This window comes from Heteronotia binoei, chromosome 15, assembly GCF_032191835.1.
Source record: "Heteronotia binoei isolate CCM8104 ecotype False Entrance Well chromosome 15, APGP_CSIRO_Hbin_v1, whole genome shotgun sequence".
In the NCBI taxonomy this organism is placed as follows: domain Eukaryota; kingdom Metazoa; phylum Chordata; class Lepidosauria; order Squamata; family Gekkonidae; genus Heteronotia; species Heteronotia binoei.
This window is the reverse complement of record NC_083237.1, coordinates 4,496,649-4,524,564: the sequence shown is the minus strand read 5'-3', so window position 1 is coordinate 4,524,564 and position 27,916 is coordinate 4,496,649. Positions and strand designations below refer to the sequence as shown.

The window sequence follows — 27,916 nt, the reverse complement described above, 5'->3', positions numbered from 1 at the left end:
GCCGGCCCTGCCATTAGGCAAAGTAGGTGGTTGCCTAGGGTGCCAGCCTTCTGGGAACATCAAATTGGGCACCCCCATGTGACTCGGTGATGTCATCAGTGTGAGGGGGGGCAGGGTGGACCAGAAGTTATCCTTGCCAGACAGTCTAGGGTCAGGCCTGTGTGAGGGCCTCCCTTTGTGCCTGCTGTGGGGGTGGGGGATATAGAGCAACCCAGCAGAGTAACGTGAAAAGGTAGAGCAGGAGGAAGGAGCCACACAGGCATTCGCGTGAAATCAACTGCAGATCCTTAGAAATTCAATTATTTATACAACAAATTATTCATAGAAAACACAGTATAAACACAAAGTGCAAAGGAAGAACTACTCCCGAAACAACCAGCCCTATATTGATGTCCGACAGTAGTGCGCAATGCCGTGAAAACAGAGTCAACTAGAATGATTAAAATTTTTGGCCACTGTGTGATACAGTGTTGGACTGGATGGGCCATTGGCCTGATCCAACATGGCTCCTCTTATGTTCTTATGTGACACAGAGTGTTGGACTGGATGGGCCATTGGCCTGATCCAACATGGCTTCTCTTATGTTCTTATGTGACACAGAGTGTTGGACTGGATGGGCCATTGGCCTGATCCAACATGGCTTCTCTTATGTTCTTATGTGACACAGAGTGTTGGACTGGATGGGCCATTGGCCTGATCCAACATGGCTTCTCTTATGTTCTTATGAGTCCAATGCTGCAATTCCTCTCTGTTAGCCAATATCTGGATGGAAAGCAGCAAGGCAGTAGGACGCAACAGGGATGCGCTAAGTGCCCTGTTTCACACGCGGCTTCAATGAGCTTCAGTAATGACTAAAACCATTCATATTGGAGACTAACGTTCCTACATTCAACAGACGATTGGAGGTTGCCTGTTGGGGGGCGGGGTGGTAATGATTCTTGGGCCCCATTCTGGACTTTTGCCCATGGCCCCCACCTGTTTCATCCAGTCTCCCATACTCTTGCATATAGGTATGCCAGCCTCCAGGTGGGCTGAAGTAGCCAGAGAGATCACGGGATTGGTCAAAGAAAATTAAACAATAACAACCCCAGTATATTGCCTTGAGCGTGAGCCACTGTAGAAATGTTTTCCGAACTGCAGTAAAAAGGAGGATGTTTTCATTGATTTGCTCTTGAAAGAGTTGGAACTGCCCTCGGGCGGTTGTTCGAAATGCGCAGCAAGTCAAGTCGACGAACGCGTTGAAAGCTTCTATCTTCATCGTCGTGCTCGGAAGGTGGAGAGGAGAGAGAAGGACTGTGCCACAGTCATCCTCTGGACATGTTTTCACCGCTCCGTTCATGTTTGGAACTAGCATGGTTTGACCACACCTTAGTGGTTTTTAACAAGATTCTTTGGACTTGGGGATTATTTATGTGTTGTCTTGTGGCACTTTGTATTACATAAGATACTTTTGTATAGAAGGTTATTGAAGTAAAATTGTAAGAACATAAGAACTTAAGAACATAAGAGAAGCCATGTTGGATCAGGACAATGGCCCCTCCAGTCCAACACTCTGTGTCACATAAGAACATAAGAGAAGCCATGTTGGATCAGGCCAATGGCCCATCCAGTCCAACACTCTGTATCACACAGTGGCCAATACACACACACACACACGCTGTGGCTAATAGCCACTGATGGACTTCTGCTCCATATTTTTATCCAATCCCCTCTTGAAGCTGGCTATGCTTGTAGCCGCCACCACCTCCTGTGGCAGTGAATTCCACGTGTTAATCACCCTTTGGGTGAAGGACTTCCTTTTATCCATTTTAACCTGACTGCTCAGCAATTTCATTGAATGCCCACGAGTTCTTGTATTGTGAGAAAGGGAGAAAAGGACTTCTTTCTCTACTTTCTTCATCCCATGTATAATCTTGTAATCTTGTTCAAGATATTTTGTTTGGCCACACAGTTGCTTTGTTGTTTTGGTTTGAACCCCCAGGTGGGGGCAGGGGATCCCTCAGTTTGGAGGCCCTCCCCCTGCTTCAGGGTCATCAGAGAGCGGGGGGGGCGAGGAAATATCTTCTGGGCACTCCATTAGTCCCTATGGAGAAGGATTCCCACAGGGTATAATGGATCCACAGGTATCTGGGGCTCTAGGGGAGTTGTGTTTTGAGGCAGAGGCACCAAATTCGCAGCATAGCATCTGGTGACTCTCCTCAAAATAATTCCCAGGTTTCAAAAAGATTGGACTAGGGGGTCCAATTTTATGAACCCCCAAAGAAGGTGCCCCTATCCTTCATTATTCCAAATGGAGGGAAGGCATTTAAAAGGAGCGTGGTCCCTTTAAATGTGATGGCCAGAACTCCCTTTGGAGTTCAGTTGTGCTTACCACACTCTTGCTCCCTGCTCCACCCCCAAAGTCTTCTGGCTCCACTCCCAAAGTCTCCTGGCTCCACCCCCAAAGTCTCCTGGCTCCACCCCCAAAGTCCCCAGATATTTCTCGAGTCGGATTTGGCAAACCCTACCTTCATTTCAGGTGTCATTCAAAGCAATTAAAGCGCAAAAGGCCAGGAAGAAATTCTTTATGTTTCTGTGTCTTTCTTGCTCGTGTTCAAGTAGCGTAAGGAGTCACGATTCTGCAGAGAGGCTAGCTTAAACACCTGTTTCAATAGGCTTCCTCAAAGCAGAATACATATAGACCAGAAGTGTTCAGCTCATTTGCTATGAGAGCCGGATCGGACATAAATGGGACTTTGTGGGGCCAGACCATGTATGTCATAAAATGCAGGGGGATTTTTTGAGCAGGAACACACAGGAATGCATTCCGGCTGGCTTGGTGCCAGGGGGTGTGGCCTAATATGCAAATGAGGTCCTGCTGAGCTTTTCCTACAAAAAGCCCTATGTCAGGGGTGGCCAACGGTAGCTCTCCAGATGTTTTTTGCCTATAACTCCCATCAGCCCCAGCCATTCGCCATGCTGGCTGGGGCTGATGGGAGCTGTAGGCAAAAAGCATCTGGAGAGCTACCGCTGGCCACCCCTGCCCTATGTGAAACAATGGTGCCAGGGGGTGTGGCCTAATATGCCAATGAGATCCTGCTGAGCTTTTCCTACAAAAAGCCCTATGTGAGACAATGGTGATGTCATGGGGTGTGGCCTAATATGCAAATGAGTTCCTGCTGGGCTTTTTCTACAAAGAAAGCCCTGATAAAATGTAATGCCAGGTAGTGAAGCTATAAACTTTATAAAGGACACAGACAAACACAATCAAAGGTATTATTTTAAAACTTAAAATACAAGCGTCCTTAAACCTCTTGCAATGTTTTGTTTAAAATGGAACGGTGGGGGGGCGAATACTGAGATTTGGCGTTGCAGTTTTTAAAATAAAACATCAAAAAAAAGCACAAGGATCACAGCAAAAAAAAAGCACAAGGATCACAGCAAAAAAAATATAAAAAGCTGGGAAAACAATGAAATGGCAGGGCATTGCAAGCTTCCCCCCCCCCCCCCGCGGGTCTACTCAGATTCGCAATGGCTCTCCAGTGTAATATCCCCCTTTGGCGGTGGGTTCCAAGGTTAGAGTACTCATTAGGCACCAGTTCTCAGGTCCATTCAACACAGACAAGCTGGCTCAACGCGTCAACCCTTTCTTTGCAAGGACACAACTCCAGGAACCATGAGCTTCAGCTGGGAATAGGAAGGCTGAAAAGTGAAACTGAGCTCCACTCCATTGAAACACATTGAAGCACAGACAAAGTTGCAAGAAAAATGCGGAATGGATTTTCCATTAAGGTCTCTGGGCCCAGAGAGACCTTCATGGAGAATCCACTCACTTTTCTTTGCAGCTTTGCTTCCTGCTGCAGCCAGCAAAGACAATGCAGAAAGAACAAGGAACTTCACAGCCTCAGAGCTTCAAAGGGTGAGGACAAGAGGAGGGTGTGAAGAAAAAAGCCCAGCAGACCTGATTAAAGCTCTGGGCAGGATGATTCTGACCCACAGGCCAGAAGATATAAAAAACATTTTCTTGGCCTTTTGCATTTTGAATACTTTGGATGACACTTGAAGTCGGCTTGCCAATCCCCGCCCCCACAGCCACCATGTGCCTTTCCACCTCCGGAGGCTTCAGACTCCGCTTGGAAAGGCTTCCTCTTGGGATGGTGTGTCTGTGTCTTTAAGGCTGAAGGGGTTTTGCATTGCTGGTGGACTTGCCCAAAAATAAGTAATTTTGGTTCCAGTATTGTGGCTAAAATTTCAGAAATGACAGGCACAATGGTGCCTCTAAAACCAGATTTAATTTTACTGAATTTGTGGCCAGAAAATTGGTCTACTCCCTTACGTTTGGAACTTATCTCGATGTTACTGTTAGCTGGCAAAAGTTTGGTAGCTCAAGTTTGGAAGAGTACTAAGGGTGCATTAAGGTGAGGGACATAATTGCACAAGATAAGATCTCAACGCAACTACTACTAATGGAAACTCCAGCATACAAAAATACCTTAACAGAAAAATGGCTCCCTTATCTAGAATAAGTGAAATTCTACTGCTACGGAAAGTGAAAAGTTGCCTCCTGAAATGTTGGATTTCGTTATTATTTAAGGAAATTATCCTGTACGTATGTTATGTTTGAATCAAATCTGTAGTGTAAGGATTTGTTATGTATTTTTTATAATTATGATTTGTACTAAATTGTTTATTTTTGGTTATAATAAAATTTAAAAATGAAAAAAAAATTTTTAAGGCTGAAGGGGGGTGGGGGGAAGGAGGCAGAACAACATGGCTGATCCCAGTGGCTGTGAAAACAGCCCAAATCCTCCGTTGGTTGCAGAATCTTTTCAGAGGCCGTTTGCATCAGAAAGGTAAACTTGAACCTTTGAAGAAGCTGGAAGTTCAGCAACTCCCCAGATGGATTCAACCAACAACAAAAAACTGTGGGAAAATAACGAAAAATTAGTGAAAAATACTTCAAAAAGTGTAATAGATAATTAAACACTTCAGCTTCACACGTTTTCACATATCATTACATACAACAGCATATTATCACAAATGCAAGATATAAAGTAGAAAGAATAAATATTCAGAAGTGCTTGCAGTGAGTCCATATCCAGTTTGAAGTCCTTGAAAACCATTAATTAAAGTGCCAGTGTCCAATGTGTTGCAACTGCAGGTAATTCTTGTTCTTCAGCAAAGATTTTATGATGTTAAGACGTTGCTTTAAACTTCATTTCTTTAAAGATGTTTATTATTGTTGCGATCTGGCAACAGTGATCCATGCAACAGTCACCTCAAGGCTGGACTACTGCAATGCCCTCTACATGGGGCTGCCCCTGTGCCGAACCCGGAAGCTACAGCTAGTGCAGAATGCTGCCGCCCGGCTGTTGTTAAGGCTCCCTAGAAGTGAGCACATTCAGCCGGGGCTTCGGGGACTGCATTGGCTGCCGATAGCATACCGAGTTCAATACGAGGTGCTGGTTATGACCTTTAAAGCCCTTTATGGTCTAGGACCTGCCTACCTTAGGGACCGTCTCTCCCCACATGTTCCCCAGAGAGTGCTGAGATCAGGGTCTCAGAACCTCCTTACAATCCCTGGGCCAAAGGAGGCCCGTCTGAAAACAACTAGAGACAGGGCCTTTTCGATTGCAGCCCCCTGTTGGTGGAACCAGCTCCCGGAAGAGGTGAGGGCCCTGCGGAATCTCAGACAGTTCCACAGGGCCTGTAAGACAACCCTCTTCCGGCTGGCATACAACTGACCGATATCTGAATATCCAAATTCATGAACATCAGCATATCTGAACTTTGGAATACTTGAAGAACCGACTTTTAGGGAAGATGTAGCATGGTATATTGATAAATGTGTTTTTAAGTATTTTACTGTATTAATTATTAATGTATTTAACCTGATTTACTGTTAGAGTTTTATGTTGTGAGCCACCCTGAGCCCGCTTTGGTGGGGTAGGGCGGGATATAAATCAAATGAAATAAATAAATAAATATATATATATATATATATATATATATATATATATATATATATATATATATATATATATATATATATATATATATATATATATATATATATATAGTGGATGGTCATAAGCCTCTAACAGTAAAGCTTGTAATACTGTTTCAAATGTCTTCATCTGAGAGACGTACTCCACTTATCAACTTCCAGCATACAACATTCCCATGACACCAGCTCTTTAAAGAAATGAAGTTTAAAGCAACGTCTTAACATCATAAATTCTTTGCTGGAGAACAAGAATTATCTGTAGTTGCAACACATTGGACACTGGCACTTTAATGAATGGTTTTCAAGGACTTCAAACTGGATATGGACTCACTGCAAGCGCTTCTGAATATTTATTCTTTGTACTTTCTATCTTGCATTTGTGATAATACGCTGTTGTATGTAATGATACGTGAAAACGTGTGAAGCTGAAGTGTTTAATTATCTATTACACTTTTGGAAGTATTTTCCACTCATTTTTCGTTATTTTTCCACAGTTTTTTGTTGCTGGTTGAGTCATTCTCTGTGGAACTCTGGGCTTTTCACATACAATCCCCAGGTGGGAGCAGGCCCTCCCTGGCTTCAGAGTCATCACAAAGAGGGGGAGGGGGGGAAACGTCTGCTTCGTTATTCCCTATGGAGATCGAGTCCCATAGGGTATAATGGAGAATTGATCTGGGGGGTGGATCTGGGGCTCTAGAGGGGCTGTTTTTTTGAGGTAGAGGCACCGAATTTTCAGCATAGCATCTGATGACTCCCCTCAAATTGCTTTCAAAAAGATTGGACCAGGGGGTCCAATTCTATGAGCCCCAAAAGTAGGTGTCCCTATCCTTCATTATGTCCAATGGAGGGAAGGCTTTTAAAAGCTGTGCGGTTCCTTTAAATGAGATGGCCAGAACTCCCTTTGGAGTTTAATTGTGCTTGTCACAACTTTGCTTCTGTCTCCACCCCCAAAGCCTCCTGGCTCCACCCCTCAAAGTCTCCTGGCTCCACCCCCAAAGTCCCCAGATATTTCTTGAATTGGACTTGGCAACCCTAACTTGAAGTGAAGAGCGGCAGGTAGTCTCCAGCAATACAAAGCAGTATCATATTACTGGACTCTGCTCTGGAGAGCCAGTTTGGTATAGTGGTTAACTGTGCGGATTCTTATCTGGGAGAACCGGGTTTGATTCCCCACTCCTTCACTTGCACCTGCAAGCATGGCTTTGGATCAGCCAGAGCTCTGGCAGAGGTTGTCCTTGAAAGGGCAGCTGCTGTGAGAGCCCTCTCAGCCCCACCCATCTCACAGGGGGTCTGTTGTGGGAGAGGAAGGGAAAGGAGATTGTGAGCCGCTCAGACTCTTTAGAGTGGAGGGCGGGATATAAATCTAATATTATTATTATTATTATTATTATTATTATTATTATTATTATTATTATTATTATTATTATTATTATTATTATTATTACGGTTGAATGATGTTGATGTAAATTCACATAACTGCATTATGATTGTTCAAACCTTGAGAAATGTGAATTTGTTTCTCATAAAAATAACACAATTGTTATTGTTTAATTTTCATTTATCGGCCTCCAGCCCTGCGGATTCCCCGGAACCACAGCTCAGCTCTAGTTTACAAAAATTAGATCCCCTGGATGCTTTAGAAGGTGGACCCGATGGCTTCGTACCCCACTGAAGTCCCTGTTCTCCCCGGGCTCCATCCCCATATCTCCAGGAGTTTCTCTACCAGGATATGGAAACCCTGCACTCATACCCATCCTCCGCTGGAAGCCGGGGGGACCTGGCTACTCTAGATACAGTTATCCACACCTTTCCACATCTTATCAAGGTTGACTTGATCACAATTATTCCCACTGTAAATGCAAGGGTTGCACCCACTGGCAGGGGATAAGAACATAAGAGGAGCCATGTTGGATCAGGCCAATGGCCCATCCAGTCCAACACTTTGTGTCACATAAGAACATAAGAGAAACCATGTTGGATCAGGCCAAAGGCCCATCCAGTCCAACACTTTGTGTCACATAAGAACATAAGAGAAACCATGTTGGATCAGGCCAATGGCCCATCCAGTCCAACACTCTGTGTCACATTAGAACAGAAGAGAAGCCATGTTGGATCAGGCCAAAGGCCCATCCAGTCCAACACTCTGTGTCACATAAGAACATAAGAGATGCCATGTTGGATCAGGCCAAAGGCCCATCCAGTCCAATACTCTGTGTCCCATAAGAACATAAGAGAAGCCATGTTGGATCAGGCCAAAGGCCCATCCAGTCCAACACTCTGTGTCACATAAGGACATAAGAGAAGCTATGTTGGATCAGGCCAATGGCCCATCCAGTCCAACACTCTGTGTCACATAAGATAAGCCATGTTGGATCAAGCCAAAGGCCCATCCAGTCCAACACTCTGTGTCACATAAGAACAGAAGAGAAGCCATGTTGGATCAGGCCAATGGCCCATCCAGTCCAACACTCTGTGTCACATAAGAACATAAGAGAATCCAGTTTGAATCAGGCCAAAGGCCCATCCAGTCCATGTCACATAAGAACAGAAGAGAAGCCATTCTGGATCAGGCCAGGGCCCATCCAGTCCAACACTCTGTGTCACATAAGGACATAAAAGAAGCCATTTTGGATCAGGCCAAAGGCCCTTCCAGTCCAACACTCTGTGTCACATAAGAACACAAGAGAAGCCATGTTGGATTAGGCCAGTGGCCCATCCAGTCCAACACCTTGTGTCACACATTGGCAAAAAAGACCCAGGTGCCATCAGGAGGTCCATCAGTGGGACCAGGACACCAGAAGCCCTCCCACTGTTGCTCCCTCCCCAAGCACCGAGACTACAGAGCATCACTGCCTCAGACAGTTCCAATAATGCGCTGTGGCTAATAGCCACTGATGGACCTCTGCTCCAGATATTTTATCCAATCCCATCTTGAAGACTGTAAAGCAGGGGTAGCCAAACTTGCTTAATGTAAGAACTACATAGAATAAACAGCAGATGAGGGAGGGAGGAAGGAAATGGGGAGGGAGTGACGTCGAGGTTGAAAGAAAGCAGCTTTAACTTTAAATGCATTATGGAAACCACCAGCTGGCTTGACTTGGGGAAGCGATTTCAAAAGACAAGCGCCTTCTCCAAGGCAGTCAACAGGCTGAGGGGGGCTTTGAGAATCACACAATCTGTGTGAAAGAGCCACATGCGGCTCCCAGGCTGCAGTCTGCCCATCCCTGCTCGACAGCATACCCCTGATTCTAGGTGAAGTTATTTATTATTTATTTATTTATACCCCACCTTTCTCCCCAAGGTGGTTTTCAACCTTCTCCTTTCCTCATATTAAGAATGATGCAGAGTTCTTTTCTGTGGCCCCAGAAGGTCGGACCAGAAACCAAGGGGTTGAAATTAAATCAGAAGAGTTTCCGTCTCAACATTAGGAAGAACTTCCTGACCGTTAGAGCGGTTCCTCAGTGGAACAGGCTTCCCCAGGAGGTGGTGGCCTCTCCTTCCTTGGGGGTTTTTAAACTGAGGCTAGATGGCCATCTGGAAGCTATACGAGGGCTGCCAAGTTCCTAGGCTGGTCAGGGGTTCTCCCGCCCTAGAGGCTCTCAACCCACCAGCCCGCATTGGGCCAGCAGGAGAGATCTTCCCCCAACGTCACCAGCATGATGACATCACTCACAGTGATGACATTGCAGCAGCGACGTTGAGCACCGGCCACTCTAGGAGCTTCCAGGAAAATTCTTTGGTTTTCCCTCCCAAATTGCTAGAGCATCAGGGGGAAACCATAGAGTTTTCCCGGAAGTTCCTAGAGTGGCTGGCGCTCAACGTCGCTGGCACAATGATGTCACTGCGATTGATGTGCTCATGAAAACAGTCCCCCCCTGGAGGCTGCAGGGGACTTGGCAAGCCTAAGCAATGCTGATCCTGTGAACTTAAGGAGACGTATCTGTGAATTTCCTGCATTGCACAGGGGGTTGGACTAGATGGCCCTGGAGGTCCCTTCCAACTCTAGGATTCTATGGACTGCCTGACCATTAGAGTGATTCCTCAGTGGAACAGGCTTCCCCAGGAGGTGGTGGGCTCTCCTTCCTTGGAGGTTTTTAAACTGAGGCTAGAGGGCCATCTGGAAGCTCTACTAGGGCTTCCAAGTTCCCAGGCCGGTCAGGGGTTCTCCCGCCCTAGAGGCTCTCAACCCACCAGCCCGCATTGGGCCAGCAGGAGAGATCTTCCCCCAACGTCACCAGCATGATGACATCACTCACAGTGATGACATTGCAGCAGCGACGTTGAGCACCGGCCACTCTAGGAGCTTCCAGGAAAATTCTTTGGTTTTCCCTCCCAAATTGCTAGAGCATCGGGGGGGAAACCATAGAGTTTTCCCGAAAGTTCCTAGAGTGGCTGGCGCTCAACGTCGCTGGCACAATGATGTCACTGTAATTGACGTGCTCATGAAAACAGTCCCCCGCTGGAGGCTGCAGGGGACTTGGCAAGCCTAAGCGATGCTGATCCTGTCAACTTAAGAAGACGTATCTGTGAATTCCCTGCATTGCACAGGGGGTTGGACTAGATGGCCCTGGAGGTCCCTTCCAATTCTAGGATTCTATGGTTCCTTCAAGAAGTGAAGGGAGGGGTATAAAACCAACTTTTCTTCTTCTCCTTCCCTCCTGCTACAAAGCCTAGCTCTATTATCCTCCGAATGTGAGGATAGCTTCCTTTGAGGGCAGCATCCACACATATCACTTCACCCTGCCGTACCTCGTATATCGTGAGCCCTTCGTATCTTGCAGAGAGTGTCCAGTGCTCCGTCGGGTTCGTCCTCCATCGTGGTCAACACACCAACGGGGAGGCCAAAGCCGCGCAGTGCGTGAGCCAGGGCGTAGGCTATCTCCACCCAGAAGTCCTGTTCAGAGCTTACGATGGCAACGTGAGCCCACTGGAAGTACTTCAGCACCGTGTAGATCACAGCTGAGCTCTGTGGTACCGCCCGGATAAAGGTGCCGTAACGATCTACTGCGGCATTGTCACTCAAGCAAGACCAGGAGAAGACGGGTTTGTTCCAAGCTCGTCCCAACCAGCCCGCTGCCTCACAGATCCCGGGGTTGACCGGGCCTATGAAGCCGGAGGCGGAGCGTTCCGCATTCACAAAGCCCACCAAGGCCTGAGCCGTCTGGCAGTCTTCGTTGAGGAGAATGTAATCGAACCAGTAAAACTGATTCATACTCGGGTCTTTGTTGATGCGGGTAACAGCCAGCTTAGCTGCCACCTCTGGGAAGGACTGGGCATAGACGGTGTCACACTTCCACGGCCCAACCACGCCCACCTTGAAAGTAACCAGGTGAGCGCCGCCAGGCAAACAAAGTACCAAGAGCCAAACAAGGAGAACTCGCCAGCGAGAACTTCCGTAGCAATTCCACCTCGGATGGTTAGAAAGCTGGAGAAGGAAACTCAGGGAGCCGCACCAGGCTGGGATCATGTTGTGGAGCCAGGGGACGACACAGCGAAGGAAAAGACAGGGAAAGGTGAAAGGGGAGAAGGCACAGCTTCCAGGGCCTTTAGTTCCTCAGTGGACAGGCCCAGAGGTCTTTAGTCAAGGTAGGTCCATTGGCTTCCATCAGCTCGGTTGAGGTTCACCACGCACAATGAGAAAAAGGGAAGGAAGAACGGCCCTGGGAAAGAGAGAAAAGAGAAACTTCAGACTCCAGTGGGAGAGAGACACTTAAGCGCCTCACCTAGCTGTGGGAGAACAGCAAGCAAATAATCACAATTAGTCTCAGTTTTTACTTAACTTTGCCCGTTTTAAACCCTGCATGGGAGAACTGTGCTGTCCAGAGGACACAGAAGACTCCTGCTGGATCAGACCAACAGTCCATCTATTCCAGCCTCCTGCATCACACTAGGGTTGCCAGGGGTGGGTTGGAAAATACCTGGAGACTTTGGGGTGGATCTGGGAGAGGGTGGGGTTTGGGGAGGGGAGGGGCCCCAGCATGGTCCCATGCCCTAGAGTCCGCCCTTCCAAGCAGCCATTTTCTCCAGGGGAGCTGATCTCCAGACCCCACTTGGGGACTGGCAATCCCATCTCACACAGTGGCCAACCAGATCCCCTGGACATCTATGGTTGCCAGCCTCCAGGTGGGGCCTGGAGATCTCCCGCTTTTGCAACTGGCCTCCAGCTGGCAGAGAAAGCTCCCCTGGAGGAAATGGGTGCTTTGCAGGAGGTGGGGTTGCCAGCCTCCAGGCGGGGTCTGGAGATCTCCTGCTTTTGCAACTGGCCTCCAGCTGGCAGAGATCAGCTCCCCTGGAGAAAAGGGGTGCTTTGCAGGAGGTGGGGTTGCCAGCCTCCAGGCGGGGTCTGGAGATCTCCCGTTTTGCAACTGGCCTCCAGCTGGCAGAGATCAGCTCCCCTGGAGGAAATGGGTGCTTTGCAGGAGGTGGGGGTGCCAGCCTCCAGGCGGGGTCTGAAGATCTCCTACTTTTGCAACTGGCCTCCAGCTGGCAGAGATCAGCTCCCCTGGAGGAAATGGCTGCTTTGCAGGAGGTGGGGGTGCCAGCCTTCAGGTGGGGTTTGGAGATCTCCCGCTTTTGCAGCCGATCTCCAGCTGGCAGAGATCAGCTCCCCTGGAGAAAACAACTGCTTTGAAGGGGGGGACTCTAGGTAGGGTTGTCAATCCCCAGGTGGAAGAGTCGGGATAAATGCCGGAGAAAAGAGGATCATGGAGAGGAGAGTCAGGCTTTGCCTTTTAAGGACTTTAATTTATGGACTGTTTACCCTTCGCTTTCTTGTTCTGTTTCTGTATAACACGGTTGGCCAATGGTAGCTCTCAGATTTTTTTTTTTTGCCTACAACTCCCATCAGCATGGCCAATGGCTAGGGCTGATGGGAATTGTAGGCAAAAACCATCTGGAGAGCTACCGTTGGCCACCCCTGCAAGTTGTGGTTGTTATCTACCATAAGTATTTTGGATACATAGTATTTAGTATTGTGTTGGAATTTTATAAACTGTTATTTATTTATTTATTTGATTTATATCCCGCCTTCCCCACCGAAGCAGGCTGAGGGCGGCTCACAGTATATATTGAAATAAGTGCACAGCGGTTTTTCCTTCTCTGCTTTAATCCCCAGGTGGGGGCAGGGATCCCCTGCCTTGGAGGCCCCCCCCCCTGCTCCAGGGTCATCAAAAAGCGCGGGGGGGGGAATGTCTGCTGAGCACTCCATTATTCCCTATGGGGACCGATTTCCATAGAGTATAATGGAGAATTGATCTGCGGGTATATGGGTTCTGGGGGAGCTGTTTTTTTTTAGGTAGAGGCTACCAAATTTTCAGCATAGCATCCAGTGTTCCTCCTCAAAGCACCCTCCAAGTTTCAAAATGTTCAGACCAGGGGGTCCAATTCTATGAGCCCCCAAAGAAGGTGCCCCTATCCTTCATTATTTCCATTGGAGGGAAGGCATTCAAATGCGGTGGCCAGAATTCTCTTTGGAGTTCAATGATGCTTGTCACAACCTTGCTCTGGCTCCACCCCCAATGTCTCCTGGCTCCACCCCCAAAGTCTCCTGGCTCCACCCCCAAAGTCCCTAGACATTTCTTGAATTGGACTTGGCAACCCTAACTCTAGGGCATTGTACCATGCTGAAGCCCCTCCCCTCCCCAAACCCCACCCTCTTCCAGATCCACCCCCAAATCTCCAGGTCTGGACAGCCAACAACAGGAAATCGAGGCTGAGGACTTCCCTGGATGTTGCCTCCTGGCTCCGTGATTCAGATGGGATATGGCCGATGCCATCTCTTCCTTGGCTGCCATCTTGTCACTGATGACAGCCATCTTGCCTCTTCTACCAACCTACACATTTGTAAAAGTCATTCGGTCCCCAGGGGCAGAAATGGAGCAGCCGTTTTGATGCCAAGACTTGCAGGAGCTGTATTTCCTTACAAATATGCTCATATTTCCTTGCAGAAGTCAAGAGAAGCCCTTCCCATCTCTTGATAACTATAGTTGACACCCCACACACTCAATGCCATTCATATAGGGCAGGAATCCCCAACCTGACCTTCATTGGATCCATGGTGCCCACCAACATCTTTCCCATTTCATAATTTTAGAAAGTGGGCAGGGCCAGATGGAGCTTTGGCCCAGTGAGGCTTCTGATTGGCCACTGGAAATCCAATTGGCTTTGCAGGTTTAAAAAAAACAAATTTGCTTCAGCGAGCACAAGGATATTTACCTGAGACCCAGTTTGGTGTAGTGGTTAAGTGTGCGGACTCTTATCTGGGAGAACCGGGTTTGATTCCCCACTCCTCCACTTGCAGCTGCTGGAGTGGCCATGGGTTTGCCATAGCTCTTGTAGGAGTTGTCCTTGAAAAGGCAGCTTCTGTGAGAGCCCTCTCAGCCCCACCCACCTCACAGGGTGTCTTTTGTGGGGGAAGGAGATAAAGGAGATTGTAAGCCGCTCTGAGACTCTGATTCAGAAAGAAGGGTGGGGTATAAATCTGCAGTCTTCTTCTACCGTGTTCCTCTGCGTGCTTTAAAAGGCATCCTTTTAAACGGAGCTTGTACCTGAAATGTTTCCATTAGACCAGGGGTGGCCAACGGTAGCTCTCCAGATGTTTTTTGCCTACAGCTCCCATCAGCCCCAGCCATTGGCCATGCTGGCTGGGGCTGACGGGAGTTGTAGACAAAAAACATCTGGAGAGCTGCCGTTGGCCACCCCTGCAATAGACTTATGCATAACCTCACTGTCTGACATATCATGGTTAGCTCCACCTCTTGTGGCAGCCATTTTGAGGCCGGCTCCACCTCCTGCAGCAATTCCGTAGTTGTATTCTCCACCCTGTGTCAGAATTCCAAAGGTGCCCAGAGATGTGCCAAAGTCGGGGACCCCTGATATACGGCATCTAAAGGCTTCCACAAGAAGGAAAGCTTTCTCCCCTCAAGCAGAAGCATGGGGTCATGGCAGGAGAGGACGAATGCTTTGGCCTGAGTCCACCCTATCCCGTCAGCCTTGGCTGGTATTAGTCAAACCGCTGTCCTGCTGACGCTTCGAGCAAGCTGCCCCCATCCCACAAATCCTAATCTTACCGCTGAACTAAAACAAGATTGACCTTTTGGCCTTAACTGTCAGATCCTATTAGACATGAATCAGAGGGGTGGCTTTCCACAGGTGCCAAGCCGGTCACCTTTACCTTCTGAAAAGCAACCGGAGCTGCTTATTTTGATGTCATACATCTCAGCCACAACCCCATTAAATCCATGGCTTCATAATGTTGTGGAGACCGGAAAACGAGATGAGGAAGCCCACCTCAATCTCCCCCTCCCCCCCAATTTCATTCACACACAAGGTTGGCAAGACAAACAGAACACTGTAAATGTACGTTTCGTACTATGTTTTGTACTCGTGTTGCTTTAGTTGCCTTTAAAAGGAATTGGGCGAATGCATAGAGGAGAAATCCATCGATGGAGGAAAGATCCATCAATCAAAAGTGGGTGGCGTCAGGTAGGGCTTTGGCCGGCATGGCTTCTGATTGGCCATTGGGGATTGGATTGGATTATTAAAAACGTTGCTTTGGCAGCAGCTGTTATCGGAGGATATCCACCCTGTGACAGAAGGTAAGCTGTGGCAGCCATTTTGTGGCTGGCTCCACCTCCTGTGGCAGCCATTTTGTGATTGTGCCCACCATGATGTGTCAGGATGCCAGAGGTTCCCACAGGCTCATAAAGGTTGGGGAGCCCTGTTTTAGATGCCAGTTCAGGGGGAGGCAAGAGGTGGAGAAGTTTGATCCTCCATGTTTTGTTGGTAGGTCTCCAGGGGTGCCCATTTGGCCACTCTGTGAACCAGGATGCTGGACTAGATGGACCATGGGTCAGATCTAACATGGCTATTCTTACATTCTACTTTATATTTGCACGATAATGACAGGCAAATGGTGTTTTCATATATTATTTGAATCTGACAGACTTACAAAATGTCAAGAAGATAGGGGGGGAAGGAGGAGACCGTAGATTTATACCCCACCCTCCTCTCTGAGCAGCTTACAATCTCCTTTATCTTCCCCCCCCCCCACAACAGACACCCTGTGAGGTAGGTGGGGCTGAGAGAGCTCTCACAGAAGCTGCCCTTTCAAGGACAGCTCTGTGAGAGCTATAACTGACCCAAGGCCATTCCAGCAGCTGCAAGTGGAGGAGTGGAGAATCAAGCTCGATTCTCCAAGATAAGAGTCCGCACACTTAACCACTACACCAAACTGGCTTTCATATTACACAAAAAATTGGCTTTCCCCCCAGCTTTTAACACTTCTAAGAAACTGCACACTTAACCACTACACCAAACTGGCTCTCATATTACACACAAAATTGGCTTTCCCCCCAGCTTTTATCACTTCTAAGAAACTGTACACTTAACCACTACACCAAACTGGCTCTCATATTACACAAAAAATTGGCTTTCCCCCCAGTTTTTAACACTTCTAAGAAACTGGCTCACTACCATCTTCCAATGTGGTGGCCATTTTGTAAACAAATTTTTTTTCCCCCATCTGTTCCACACATTTGTGCCTTGTTATGAGCCATGCTACCCAGGGGGCCAAAAGATTTCTGCTAGGAACTGGCCTAATTGTTTGGTTACCATAACTGAGTCCTGAAATAAGTGATTGGCGGTTCTAGGAAATGCCGAAAAATCTATAGAACTCTATGACAGCAAAAAGGTTTTTTAAAAGCTAGATAAATACGAGAAATTATCTTTTGAAACCGAGGTGTTCAAAAGCCATTTTGAGGAGGATTCCTTCCCACCACAACCACACACACGCAGACACAAAGTACTTTTTGCATGGCAAGTTTCCTGGGACCAGAAAGACCTGAGTTCAAATTCTGGCCCCAATCATGAAACTCATGGGGTGTTATGCGTGTTTATGTTATTACTGAACTGACATTTTAATGCTGAAATATTTTAATATATTTATGCTTGGTGTGGAAAGGAGAAATAGAAATGTTCTAAATAAATAAAATCTCGGGCCTGTTTTCCTCAACAACTACCTCACTGGGTTCTTGTGAAGATAAAACAGTGGAAGAGGAGAGAACCATGTATACGGATCCAGGCTTCTTAAGTGGAAAAGTGAGATAAAAATGCAATTGGTTGGAGCTGTTGCATTACAGGACGTAAAGGAAGAATCCTCACAGTCAGAAAGCCAAAAGGCAATGAACTGTGATGAACGCTAGTAGAAGAAGAAGATGATGATATTGGATTTATATCCTGCCCTCCACTCCGAAGAGTCTCAGAGCAGCTCACAATCTCCTTTACCTTCCTCCCCCACAACAGACACCCTGTGAGGTAGGTGGGGCTGAGAGGGCTCTCACAGCAGCTGCCCTTTCAAGGACAACCTCTGCCAGAGAGCTATGGCTGACCCAAGGCCATTCCAGCAGCTGCAAGTGGAGGAGTGGGGAATCAAACCCGGTTCTCCCAGATAAGAGTCCGCACACTTCATCACTACACCAAACTGGCTCTCCTATCAGTAGACAGATGAGCTGGAGCTGCTGAGAAACCCAGCACAGCATGGGGAAACCAGATGGTTGGCTTAGTTCTACAAAGAGATGGAGGTATGACAGTAAGTACTGTTTCATATAAGGCCATCATAGGCCCAAATCGGGCCTCAAGTAGTCTTGGTTCTGAAGGATTGAACTGGTTCCCAACTAGGTTATGGAGAGCTAAAATTGGTTACAGCCTAAATTGAGGGCTTGGGAGACCAAGTATCAACTCATTTGACCGACCTCGGAAGGATGAAAGGCTGAGTCAACCTCGAGCCAGCTACCTGAAAAGCCAGCTACCGCCGGGGATCGAACTCAGGTTGTGAGCAGTACTGCAGTACAGAGTGGCAAAGCTGCAGTCCTGCAGTCGGAGCCCTCTGCTCACAACCTGAGTTCGATCCCAGCGAATGCTGATTCAGGTCGCCGGCTCGAGGTTGACTCAGCCTTCCATCCTTCCGAGGTCGGTCAAATGAGTCCCCAGCTTGCTGGGGGGGAAGCGTAGAGGATTGGGGAAGGCAATGGCAAACCACCCCGTAAGTGAAAGCAATGTCATCCCAAAGTCGGAAACAACTGGTGCTTGCACAGGGGACCTTTCCTTTTAAGAGCCCCGTGGTGCAGAGTGGTAAAGCTGCAGTACTGCAATCAGAGCCCTCTGCTCACGACCTGAGTTCGATCCCAGCAGAAGCTGGTTCAGGTCGCCAGCTCCAGGTTGACTCAGCCTTCCATCCTTCCGAGATCGGTCAAATGAGTCCCCAGCTTGCTGGGGGGAAAGCATAGATGACTGGGGAAGGCCATGGCAAACCACCCCGTAAAAAGTCTGCCGTGAAAACGTTGTGAAAGCAACATCACCCCAGAGTCGAAAACGACTGGTGCTCGCACAGGGGACTACCTTTATAATGGAGTACCAAGAAGAAATTTCCCTTCCCCCACCACTTTCTGATGACCCCAAAGCAGGGGGCGGGCCCCCAAACTGGGGGATTGGCAACCCTAGATCACACCAATCAACAGTGTTTCTCACCCCTGCCACGAACTTCCCACTTTTTTCTTCTATGGATGTGGTTGCCAACCTCCAGGTGGATCTTGGAGAACTCCTGGGATTAAATCTGATCTTCAGACTACAGAGATCAATTCCCCTGGAGAAAATGACAGATCTGGAGAATGGATTCTATGGCCTTCCACAAACTCCATGCTTCCCAGGCCCCACCTTCAAATCTCCAGCGATTTCCCAACCTGCAGTTGGCAACTCTAGGTCTCCTCTTGCTTTGGTGCTCTTTGACCCAGAGGAAAGCACTGTACTTGGCAGGATGGAGCCACAGGAGTCAGGCACTCCGTTGCATGTCATTCCTATTCACTACTTCAAGAAGAACTCCAGCCCATGAATAACAGCTTGCCATAAATCAAAACGGGCAGCTGTGTGAGTCTCTCTGTAGCTGTAGAAAAAAGCAAGACTCCAGGAGCAACTTAAAGCAGGGGTGTCAAACATGCAGCCCGGGGGCCAAATCAGGCCCCTGAGCAACTGGGGGTTGTCTGCATCCTTTTCCCTCTCTCTTGCTCCCTTCTGTATCGCAGCTTGCTTTGCCAGGCTTACTCAATCGCAAAGCAGCTACAGAGCAAAACCTCTATTTTCTCCATAGGCTCAGGCTCCTCCCTTGGGCAGGTGGGGGGGTGGCAGAGCTTGCTTTGCCAGACTCTCTCAGTTGCACAGCAGAACTACTGAGCCAAGCTCCTCTTCCTTCTATTGGCTGAGGCTCCTCCCCCTCCTGGTCCTCTGGGGGAGGAGGAAGAAGATATTGGATTTATATCCCACCCTCCACTCCGAAGAGTCTCAGAGCGGCTCACAATCTCCTTTCCCTTCCTCCCCCACAACAGACACACCCTGTGAGGTAGATGAAGATACTGGATTTATATCCCGCCCTCCACTCCGAAGAGTCTCAGAGCGGCTCACAATCTCCTTTCCCTCCCCCCCCCCCACAACAGACACCCTGTGAGGTAGATGAAGATATTGGATTTATATCCCGCCCTCCACTCCGAAGAGTCTCAGAGCAGCTCACAATCTCCTTTGCCTTCCTCCCCCACAACAGACACACCCTGTGAGGTGGGTGGGGCTGGAGAGGGCTCTCACAGCAGCTGCCCTTTCAAGGACAACCTCTGCCAGAGCTATGGCTGACCCAAGGCCATTCCAGCAGCTGCAAGTGGAGGAGTGGAGAATCCAACCCGGTTCTCCCAGATAAGAGTCCGCACACTTAACCACTACACCAAACTGGCTCTCCAGAGCTTCCTTTACCTAGTTCTCATGGGAGAAATACAAAGAAAGCACCTTTAAGACCAACGAGTGCTAATGTTTTAAGTGTTACTTTTTAAAAACTTTCACTGTGTTTGTCTGTGTTCTTTATAAAGTTTATATCTCCGCTACCTGACCTTAAATAGGAATATACCTGGCCCGTCCTGGCAAGGTCTCATTTATGTCAGGTCCGGCCCTCATAACAAATGAGCTAAAGACTACCAAAATTTGAGGAAGGGGAAGAGCTTTCATGAAGCAAGCAGTGACTCACAAAAGTTCATGCCCACTCAAACTTTGTTCTTCTGCCTCAGCTTTTGTTAGTCTTTAAGGCAGGGGTGTCAAGCTCATTCGTTATGAGGGCCGGACCTGACACAAATGCGACGTTGGGCTGGGCCATGTGCGTGTCATAAAATGTAATGCCAGGTAGGAGAGATGAAAACTTTATAAAGGACACAGACAAACACACACACTCAGCCTAATCCACCTCACTGGCTCGCTGAGCCTCAGCCAACAGAAGGAAGAGAGGCTTGTGTTATGTATATGAATCTGTGTGTACCAAATGGTGTTCCTCCCTGGCTCATTGGAGCCTGTCGGACTGAGCTTGGGGACTTAGCAACAATGGGCAGGAGGATCCAAATCTGCCCAATCACAGGCCCCTTGCTGGTTTGAATGACCCAATCACATGCTAGCGCGGGAACCCAGTGTTGTATATAGCTGGCCCTGGGGGCCCCGTTCTTCAGTTCAGTTAGTGCAGCCACCCACCATGCTGTACTCATTAAAGAGCTTGTTATCACAACTAACTTGCCTCTTCAATGCCTAAGAACCCACTAAATTATAGCTTGGCTCAGTAGCTCTGCTGTGCAATTGAGACAGCCTGGCAAAGCTGTGCAATTGAGACAGCCTGGCCAAGCTAGCTCTCCTTCCTTCACTTCATCCCCAAGGGAGGAGCTTTGCTCTGTAGCTCCTGTGCGATTGAGCAAGCCTGGCAAAGCAAGCTGGGATGCAGAAGGAAGCAAGAGAGAGAGGGAGCAGACGATAGCTAGTTGCTCTAGGGGGCTGATAGGAGCCCTCTTGGGGCCTGATTCGGCTCCCAGGCTACATGTTTGACACCCCTGCTTTGAGGTGCTACTGGTCTCTTGCTCTTTTCAACAGCTGGTAATAAAAGTTTTTGGTCCACAAGTCGCAACTAACTCATGGGAGTTTCAAGGCAAGAGGTGAGCAGAGGTGTCTCGCCGTTTTCTTCCTACCCACAGCAACCCAAGGCTTCCTTGATAGTCTCGCATCCAAGTACTAACCTGGCAGCCCTCACTAAGCTTCCGAATTCTGACAAGATCAGGCTAGGCCGGGCTATTGGACTAGGAAAGAAAAGGTCCCCTGTGGAAGCACCAGCCGTTTCTGACTCTGGGGCGACGTTGCTTTCACAACGTTTTCACGGTAGACTTTTTACGGGGTGGTTTGCCATTGCCTTCCCCAGTCTTTTACACTTTCCCCCCCAGCAAGCTGGGGACTCATTTTACCGACTTCGGAAGGATGGAAGGCTGAGTCAACCTCGGGCTGGCTACCTGAACCAGCTTTCGCTGGGATAGAACTCACGTCGTGAGCAGAGAGTTCAGATCACAGTACCACTCTGTGCCACGGGACCAGGCTATTCACGAAAAGGGAAGATCAGTTGAAAAGTTGTTCTTTGTTGGCACAACAAGCACCAAAATGTCTTTTCCCTCCTCCTGGCTATGACAAATCACATTACGATTTCAACAGCTCGGAAGAAAGAACAATGTAGGAAACTAGTGGCCCATATACATTTTTAAAGAGACCACTGTTTCTTTCTCAAGAATCAACAAAGATTACGCAATCTGGAAAACGTTAGCCTCCCTGGCAAAACAAGAGAGAAAACTTCCAAAGAAACATGAAGAAATAATTATGACTGTGGCTTAGTTCCCACATCTGTTTCCTCAGCGTTAAACACATGTGTAAAGCGTCTTTCCTTTGCCAAACACCAGCAACAGATAGCCCCTGCGTGTTCAGGACTGGGGGAAAAGCTTCTAAGGCCAAGGCTGTAATTGTGCTTCTTTTTCTGCTACATTTTTATTCTGTTCTTTCCCCCATTAAACTACAGGGTTCTCACCTATTTTTCCTCACAACCACGTTAGGCTAGTTCAAATGAAGAGCAACCGGCCCGAAGTCACTTAATGAATTTCCTAAATCGGGCAATTTGACCATAGTCAGGCCAGATCGTAGGCCAATATTGTGTGATAAGAACACAAGAGAGGCCATGTTGGATCAGGCCAAGGGTTGCCAAGTCCAATTCAAGAAATATCTGGGGACTTTGGGGGTGGAGCCAGGACCAAGGTTGTGACAAGCATCACTGAACTCCAAAGGAAGTTCTGGCCATCACATTTAAAGGGACCGCACAGCTTTTAAGTGCCTTCCCTCCATTGGAAATAATGGATAGGGGCACCTTGCTTGGGGGCTCATAGAATTGGACCCTTTTTGAAACTTGGAGGGTATTCTGGGTAGAGGCACTGGATGCTATGCTGAAACTTTGATACCTCTACTTCAAAAAACCAGCCCCCCAGAGCCCCAGATACCCGCAGATCGATTCTCCATTATACCCTATGGGAATTGTTCTCCATTTGTGTCCCTGAATGCAGTGCTCGCTGGGGAACATCCATTCCAATGCTCTGTGTCACACAGTGGCCAAACCCAGGTGCCATCAGAAGGTTCACCAGTGGGGCCAGAACTCCAGAAACCCTCCCCATTGTTGCCCCCCAAGCACCAAGGATACGGAGCGTCACTGCCCCAGACATAAGAATGTAAGAGAAACCATGTTGGATCAGGCCAGTGGCACACCCAGTCCCACACTCTGTGTCACACAGTGGCCAAAACCCAAGTGCCATCAGAAGATCCACCAGTGGGGCCAGAACTCCAGAAGCCCTCCCCATTGTTGCCCCCCAAGCACCAAGGATACAGAGCATCACTGCCCCAGACAGAGTGTTCCATCTGTATTTTGCTAATAGCCACTAAAAAACCTCTGCTCCATTTCTATCTAAACCCCTCTTGAAACTGAGTAGCTGCCACCACTTCCTGCAGCAATGAATTCCATGCACTAATTACTCTTTGGGTGAAGAATTACTTCCTTTTATCTGTTCTAACCCTAAAAAGGTCAAGGTAGTCCCCTGTGCAAGCACCAGTCGTTTCCGACTCTGGGGCGACGTCGCATCACAACATTTTTGCAGCAGACTTTTTACGGGGTGGTTTGCCATTGCCTTCCCCAGCCATCTACACTTTCCCCCCAGCAAGCTGGATACTCATTTTACCGACCTCGGAAGGATGTTTTTTGCCTTCAGAAGAGAATGTCTGATGCAACGTTTAAAGTAACTGTTAGAGGCCACACAGCCCAAATAGGTGTGGATTGAAGGTTATAAAAAGTAGATTAAAAAGGCCCCTCTGAGAAGCTTCTTGTTAAAACTGATAATGCAGAGGGACAAGGAATGGAAAATTACTGGAAGGAAAGCAAGGAGGTGGGGCATGTTGAGTAGATAAGGCTGGAGGCTTGGCTGCTTGTTTTGGGGTTGAATAAAGACGGCTTGTATGAAAATAACTTTAACTTAGTCATTTTGAAGGCTTATGCTGGCTAAGTTCTGTTTTGGTGCCAGAGTAAAATCATTTCAACACAGCAATGTGTGGACCTCGTTATTTTCCTGCTACACTGCTTCTAAGTGAGACCAGGGGATCCCGTGGAATTACAGCTCATCTCCAGCCAGCAGAGATCAGTTCTCCTGCAGAAAAGGAACCGTAGAATCGTAGAATTGGAAGGGACCTCCAGAGTCATCCAGTCCAACCCCCTGCACATTGCAGGAAATTCACAAATACCCCCACACTGCCAGTGATCCCTGCTCCATTCCCAGATGGCAAAAACAAAACAAAAAAGCTTTCCGGGCAAAACTGGCCTGGAGAAAAATTGCTGTCTGACCCCAAAGTGGCAAACAGCATTTCCCTGGGCATCTAAGAAAGGGCCACAAGAACTAAACAGGTTAGGGCCCTGCGAGAGCTTTTAGAGTTCCACAGGGCCTGCAAGACAGCATTCTTCCGCCAGGCATTTACAGGATGGTAACATCTGCAGCAACAGGACTGGCCCATAAAACCACCACCGATGGCCTACCTCACCACACTGTGGCGATCCTGAGAAACATGGCTTCTCTTATGTTCTTATGTGACACAGAGTGTTGGACTGGATGGGCCATTGGCCTGATCCCACATGGCTTCTCTTATGTGACACAGAGTGTTGGACTGGATGGGCCTTTGGCCTGATCCAACATGGCTTCTCTTATGTTCTTATGTGACACAGAGTGTTGGACTGGATGAGCCACTGGCCTGATCCAACATGGCTTCTCTTATGTTCTTATGTGACACAGAGTGTTGGACTGGATGGGCCATTGGCCTGATCCAACAGGGCTTCTCTTATGTTCTTATGTGACACAGAGTGTTGGACTGGATGGGCCTTTGGCCTGATCCAACATGGCTTCTCTTATGTGACACAGAGTGTTGGACTGGATGAGCCACTGGCCTGATCCAACATGGCTTCTCTTATGTTCTTATGTGACACAGAGTGTTGGACTGGATGGGCCTTTGGCCTGATACAACAGGGCTTCTCTTATGTTCTTATGTGACTCAGAGTGTTGGACTGGATGGGCCACTGGCCTGATCCAACATGGCTTCTCTTATGTTCTTCTGTGACACAGAGTGTTGGACTGGATGGGCCTTTGGCCTGATCCAACATGGCTTCTCTTATGTTCTTATGTGACACAGAGTGTTGGACTGGATGAGCCACTGGCCTGATCCAACATGGCTTCTCTTATGTTCTTATGTGACACAAAGTGTTGGACTGGATGAGCCACTGGCCTGATCCAACATGGCTTCTCTTATGTTCTTATGTGACACAGAGTGTTGGACTGGATGGGCCTTTGGCCTGATACAACAGGGCTTCTCTTATGTTCTTATGTGACTCAGAGTGTTGGACTGGATGGGCCACTGGCCTGATCCAACATGGCTTCTCTTATGTTCTTCTGTGACACAGAGTGTTGGACTGGATGGGCCTTTGGCCTGATCCAACATGGCTTCTCTTTTGTTCTTATGTGACACAGAGTGTTGGACTGGATGGGCCATTGGCCTGATCCAACATGGCTTCTCTTCTGTTCTTATGTGGCACAGAGTGTTAGACTGGATGGGCCATTGGCCTGATCCAACATGGCTTCTCTTATGTTCTTATGTGACACAGAGTATTGGACTGGATGGGCCATTGGCCTGATCCAACATGGCTTCTCTTCTGTTCTTATGTGGCACAGAGTGTTGGACTGGATGGGCCATTGGCCTGATCCAACATGGCTTCTCTTATGTTCTTATGTTTTAAGACTCTGCAGCTTAGAGGGAACATTTGTCTGGACACCCTACCCCCTGCTGGTGACCAGGAAGAACCTGCAACCCTGGGGAACTGCCTCTCACAGAAGCATTTGTGAGCTCCCTAAAAATCTACAAGTACAATGTCTCACAGCACCAGAGAGCGGTGCAATGAAGAATACCGCAGCTTTGCGGAGTCTGTCCGTGGCCTATGGCAGTTCTTTTCCTTACAACCCCATAAAAACAGGCCATTTGTTGTGCCGGAAAGATGCATCCAAGTTAACTTCTATGGAACGCTAACTCAGCAGCTGGGCCTGGTTTGCATTCCAGAGCCTGACGGATCCTGTTTAGGAGAGGGAAGGAATATTCCCCTCAGGGGGAAATGGGCCGATAAACCTGGGAGGGTGACTCTCCCCACCCAGTCTCCCACTTTCCTGATTCAATGCAAACTATTTGCTGCATAAGCAGTTTTTTTAGCGGTTGCGCACATTCACACAACTCGATGTAACCCCCTCAGGGGAATGCCATGTCGGAGAAAGCCAAGTTCTGAGACCAGTATTCCTGCCAGCCAATCAGAAGGCAGACCCCTCAAGGCTTGCCCTCCATCTTCTGAGGGAAATTCTGAGGGGAGATGAATTTGGCCCTTTTGGTCACAAATTTTCTCTCAGGGGCCATGAGCCATGGCATGTTGTAGATTATAATGAGTGACAAATAAAAAAAGTGTCTCCTCTACCATCTGAACTGAGGGACGTTGAAAAGTTACATACATTTCCTCCTTCTGACCATATATGCACTTGTTCACACAGTATATGCATTGCCGCTAGCCCTTTTCTCTTTGATATTTAATATTTGACACAGTTGTACTTGTACAAGCTCAATCCCAAAAGGTAGGGAAGGAGGGAGGATTAGTAGACAAGAGGTCTGAATCCGCTTTCTCTAATGTTTGTATCACCTCATGCCTTAAAGAGGGCTCTTAGGTAGCAACACTGGACAATTGTTGAAACTCAGGTTCCCTTTCATAGAATCCCCCTGAGAGAAACAACTACTTTCCTTAGTTGTTGGGACCCAAGAGGGTTTATCTGTGCCTGAGGCAACAAAAAAGATCAGCAAAAAAAGAAAAGGAAAGGAAAAAAGCTTATTTTATATATTGCCAAGAGGCCCATGTTCTAACTCTGTCCTTAGTCAACAAAATAATAAAAGCAACCAGCGTAAAGTTGAAGTTGCTGTAAATCTTTCGGAACGGTTCTTAGTTTGTAGGTTTAAAAACTGGTGACCTTCACAAAGATTCAAACTACGCTTTCCGGTTATCCAGAAGGAAAATTATTTAAAATTCAAGCCAGAACGCATTTTTTATTTGCGGGGAGAGAAAAACTGGGAAGACAGTGTACACATTTTTTTTTGCATTTATTGTCCCCTAGATAATGTTCCTTAAAAACAGCTATTTTGAAAGATGCTCTTTTGATCAGTGTCGAGGGAAGTCCATAAGATTTGGGTTTTTTACCCCATGATCTGGTTTTTTAAAAAGGATACTTAAGGCAGGGGCATGTTCCGGGATGGTTTGTTTGTAAGAGTCACTAAAATTGTATTCTGTTATGTTTGGTGCAATGGAGACTTTCTATGATTATTACTTCAACTGAACACCTGTAGTTTAACTTAACACTGGCGTCACTGATGCTCTGCATGTTAGAGTACCTGTTGCTTTGGGGGCGTGTGGTAACCATTGGTTTTAAACAAATAAATACACTAACTGTTGAACACATGAACTGCCTTATACTGAATCAGACCCTCAAAGTCAGTATTTTCTACTCAGATTGGCAGCTGCTCTCTAAGGTTTCAGGGTCTTTCAATCACCTACTTGCAGATCTTTTAACTGGAGATACCAGGGATTGAACCTGGGACCCTCTGCATGTCAAGGAGATGCTCTACCACTGAGCCATAATTAGGGTTGCCAATCCCCAGGTGGGGGCAGGGGATCCCCTGGTTTGGAGGCCCTCCCCCTGCTTCAGGGTCGTCAGAAAGCGGGGGAAGGAGAGGGAAATGTCTGCTGGGAACTCTATTATTCCCTAGAGAGATTTATTCCCATAGAAAATAATGGAGAATTGATCCGCGGGTATCTGGGGCTCTAGGGGGGGCGCTATTTTTTGAGGTAGAAGCACCAAATTCCCAGTATAGCATCTAGTGCCTCTCCCCAACATACCCCCCAAGTTTCAAAAAGATTGGACCAGGGGGTCCAATTCCATGAGCCCCAAAAGAAGGTGCCCGTATCCTTCATTATTTCCTATGGAAGGAAGGAATGGAAAAGGTGTGCCGTCCCTTTAAATGTGATAGCCAGAACTCCCTTTGGAGTTCAATTATGCTTGTTACAGCCTTGATCTTGGCTCCGCCCCTAATGTCTCCTGGCTCCACCCCCAAAGTCCCCAGATATTTCTTAAATTGGACTTGGCAACCCTAGCCACAGTCTACTGAATAAACTACTGGTCCATCTACTCCAGCATACTGTTCACACAGCAGCCAACCAGTTTATCCTGGAAGGCTAAGCAAACATGGCAAACGGGCTGAGACCCTCCCCGGTTTGCTGCCTCTGGGTATGGAGGCTCTCTTCTGTCACCATGACTAGCAGCCATTGATAGACCTCTCCTCCATGAATATGGACCGAAAAAGCATCTTTTGTCCTAGGGTTGTGAGGTCTGTGTTGGAAAATACCTGGAGACTTTGGGGATGGAGTCGAGAGAGGGCAGGGTCTGG

The 27,916-nt window shown here is 47.8% G+C and overlaps 1 protein-coding gene across 1 annotated transcript in view; it reads right to left on the bottom strand.

Moving 5' to 3' along the window:
- The window catches only part of GUCY2D (guanylate cyclase 2D, retinal), a 58,230-nt gene extending 46,622 nt beyond the window's left edge, over positions 1-11,608 (bottom strand). Inside the window, exon 1 of the mRNA XM_060256073.1 lies at positions 10,736-11,608. Coding sequence (XP_060112056.1) covers positions 10,736-11,453 — 718 coding nt within the window. The 5' untranslated portion in view covers positions 11,454-11,608. The remainder of the gene's footprint in view (positions 1-10,735) is intronic.
- Between the last annotated feature and the right edge of the window lie 16,308 nt (positions 11,609-27,916).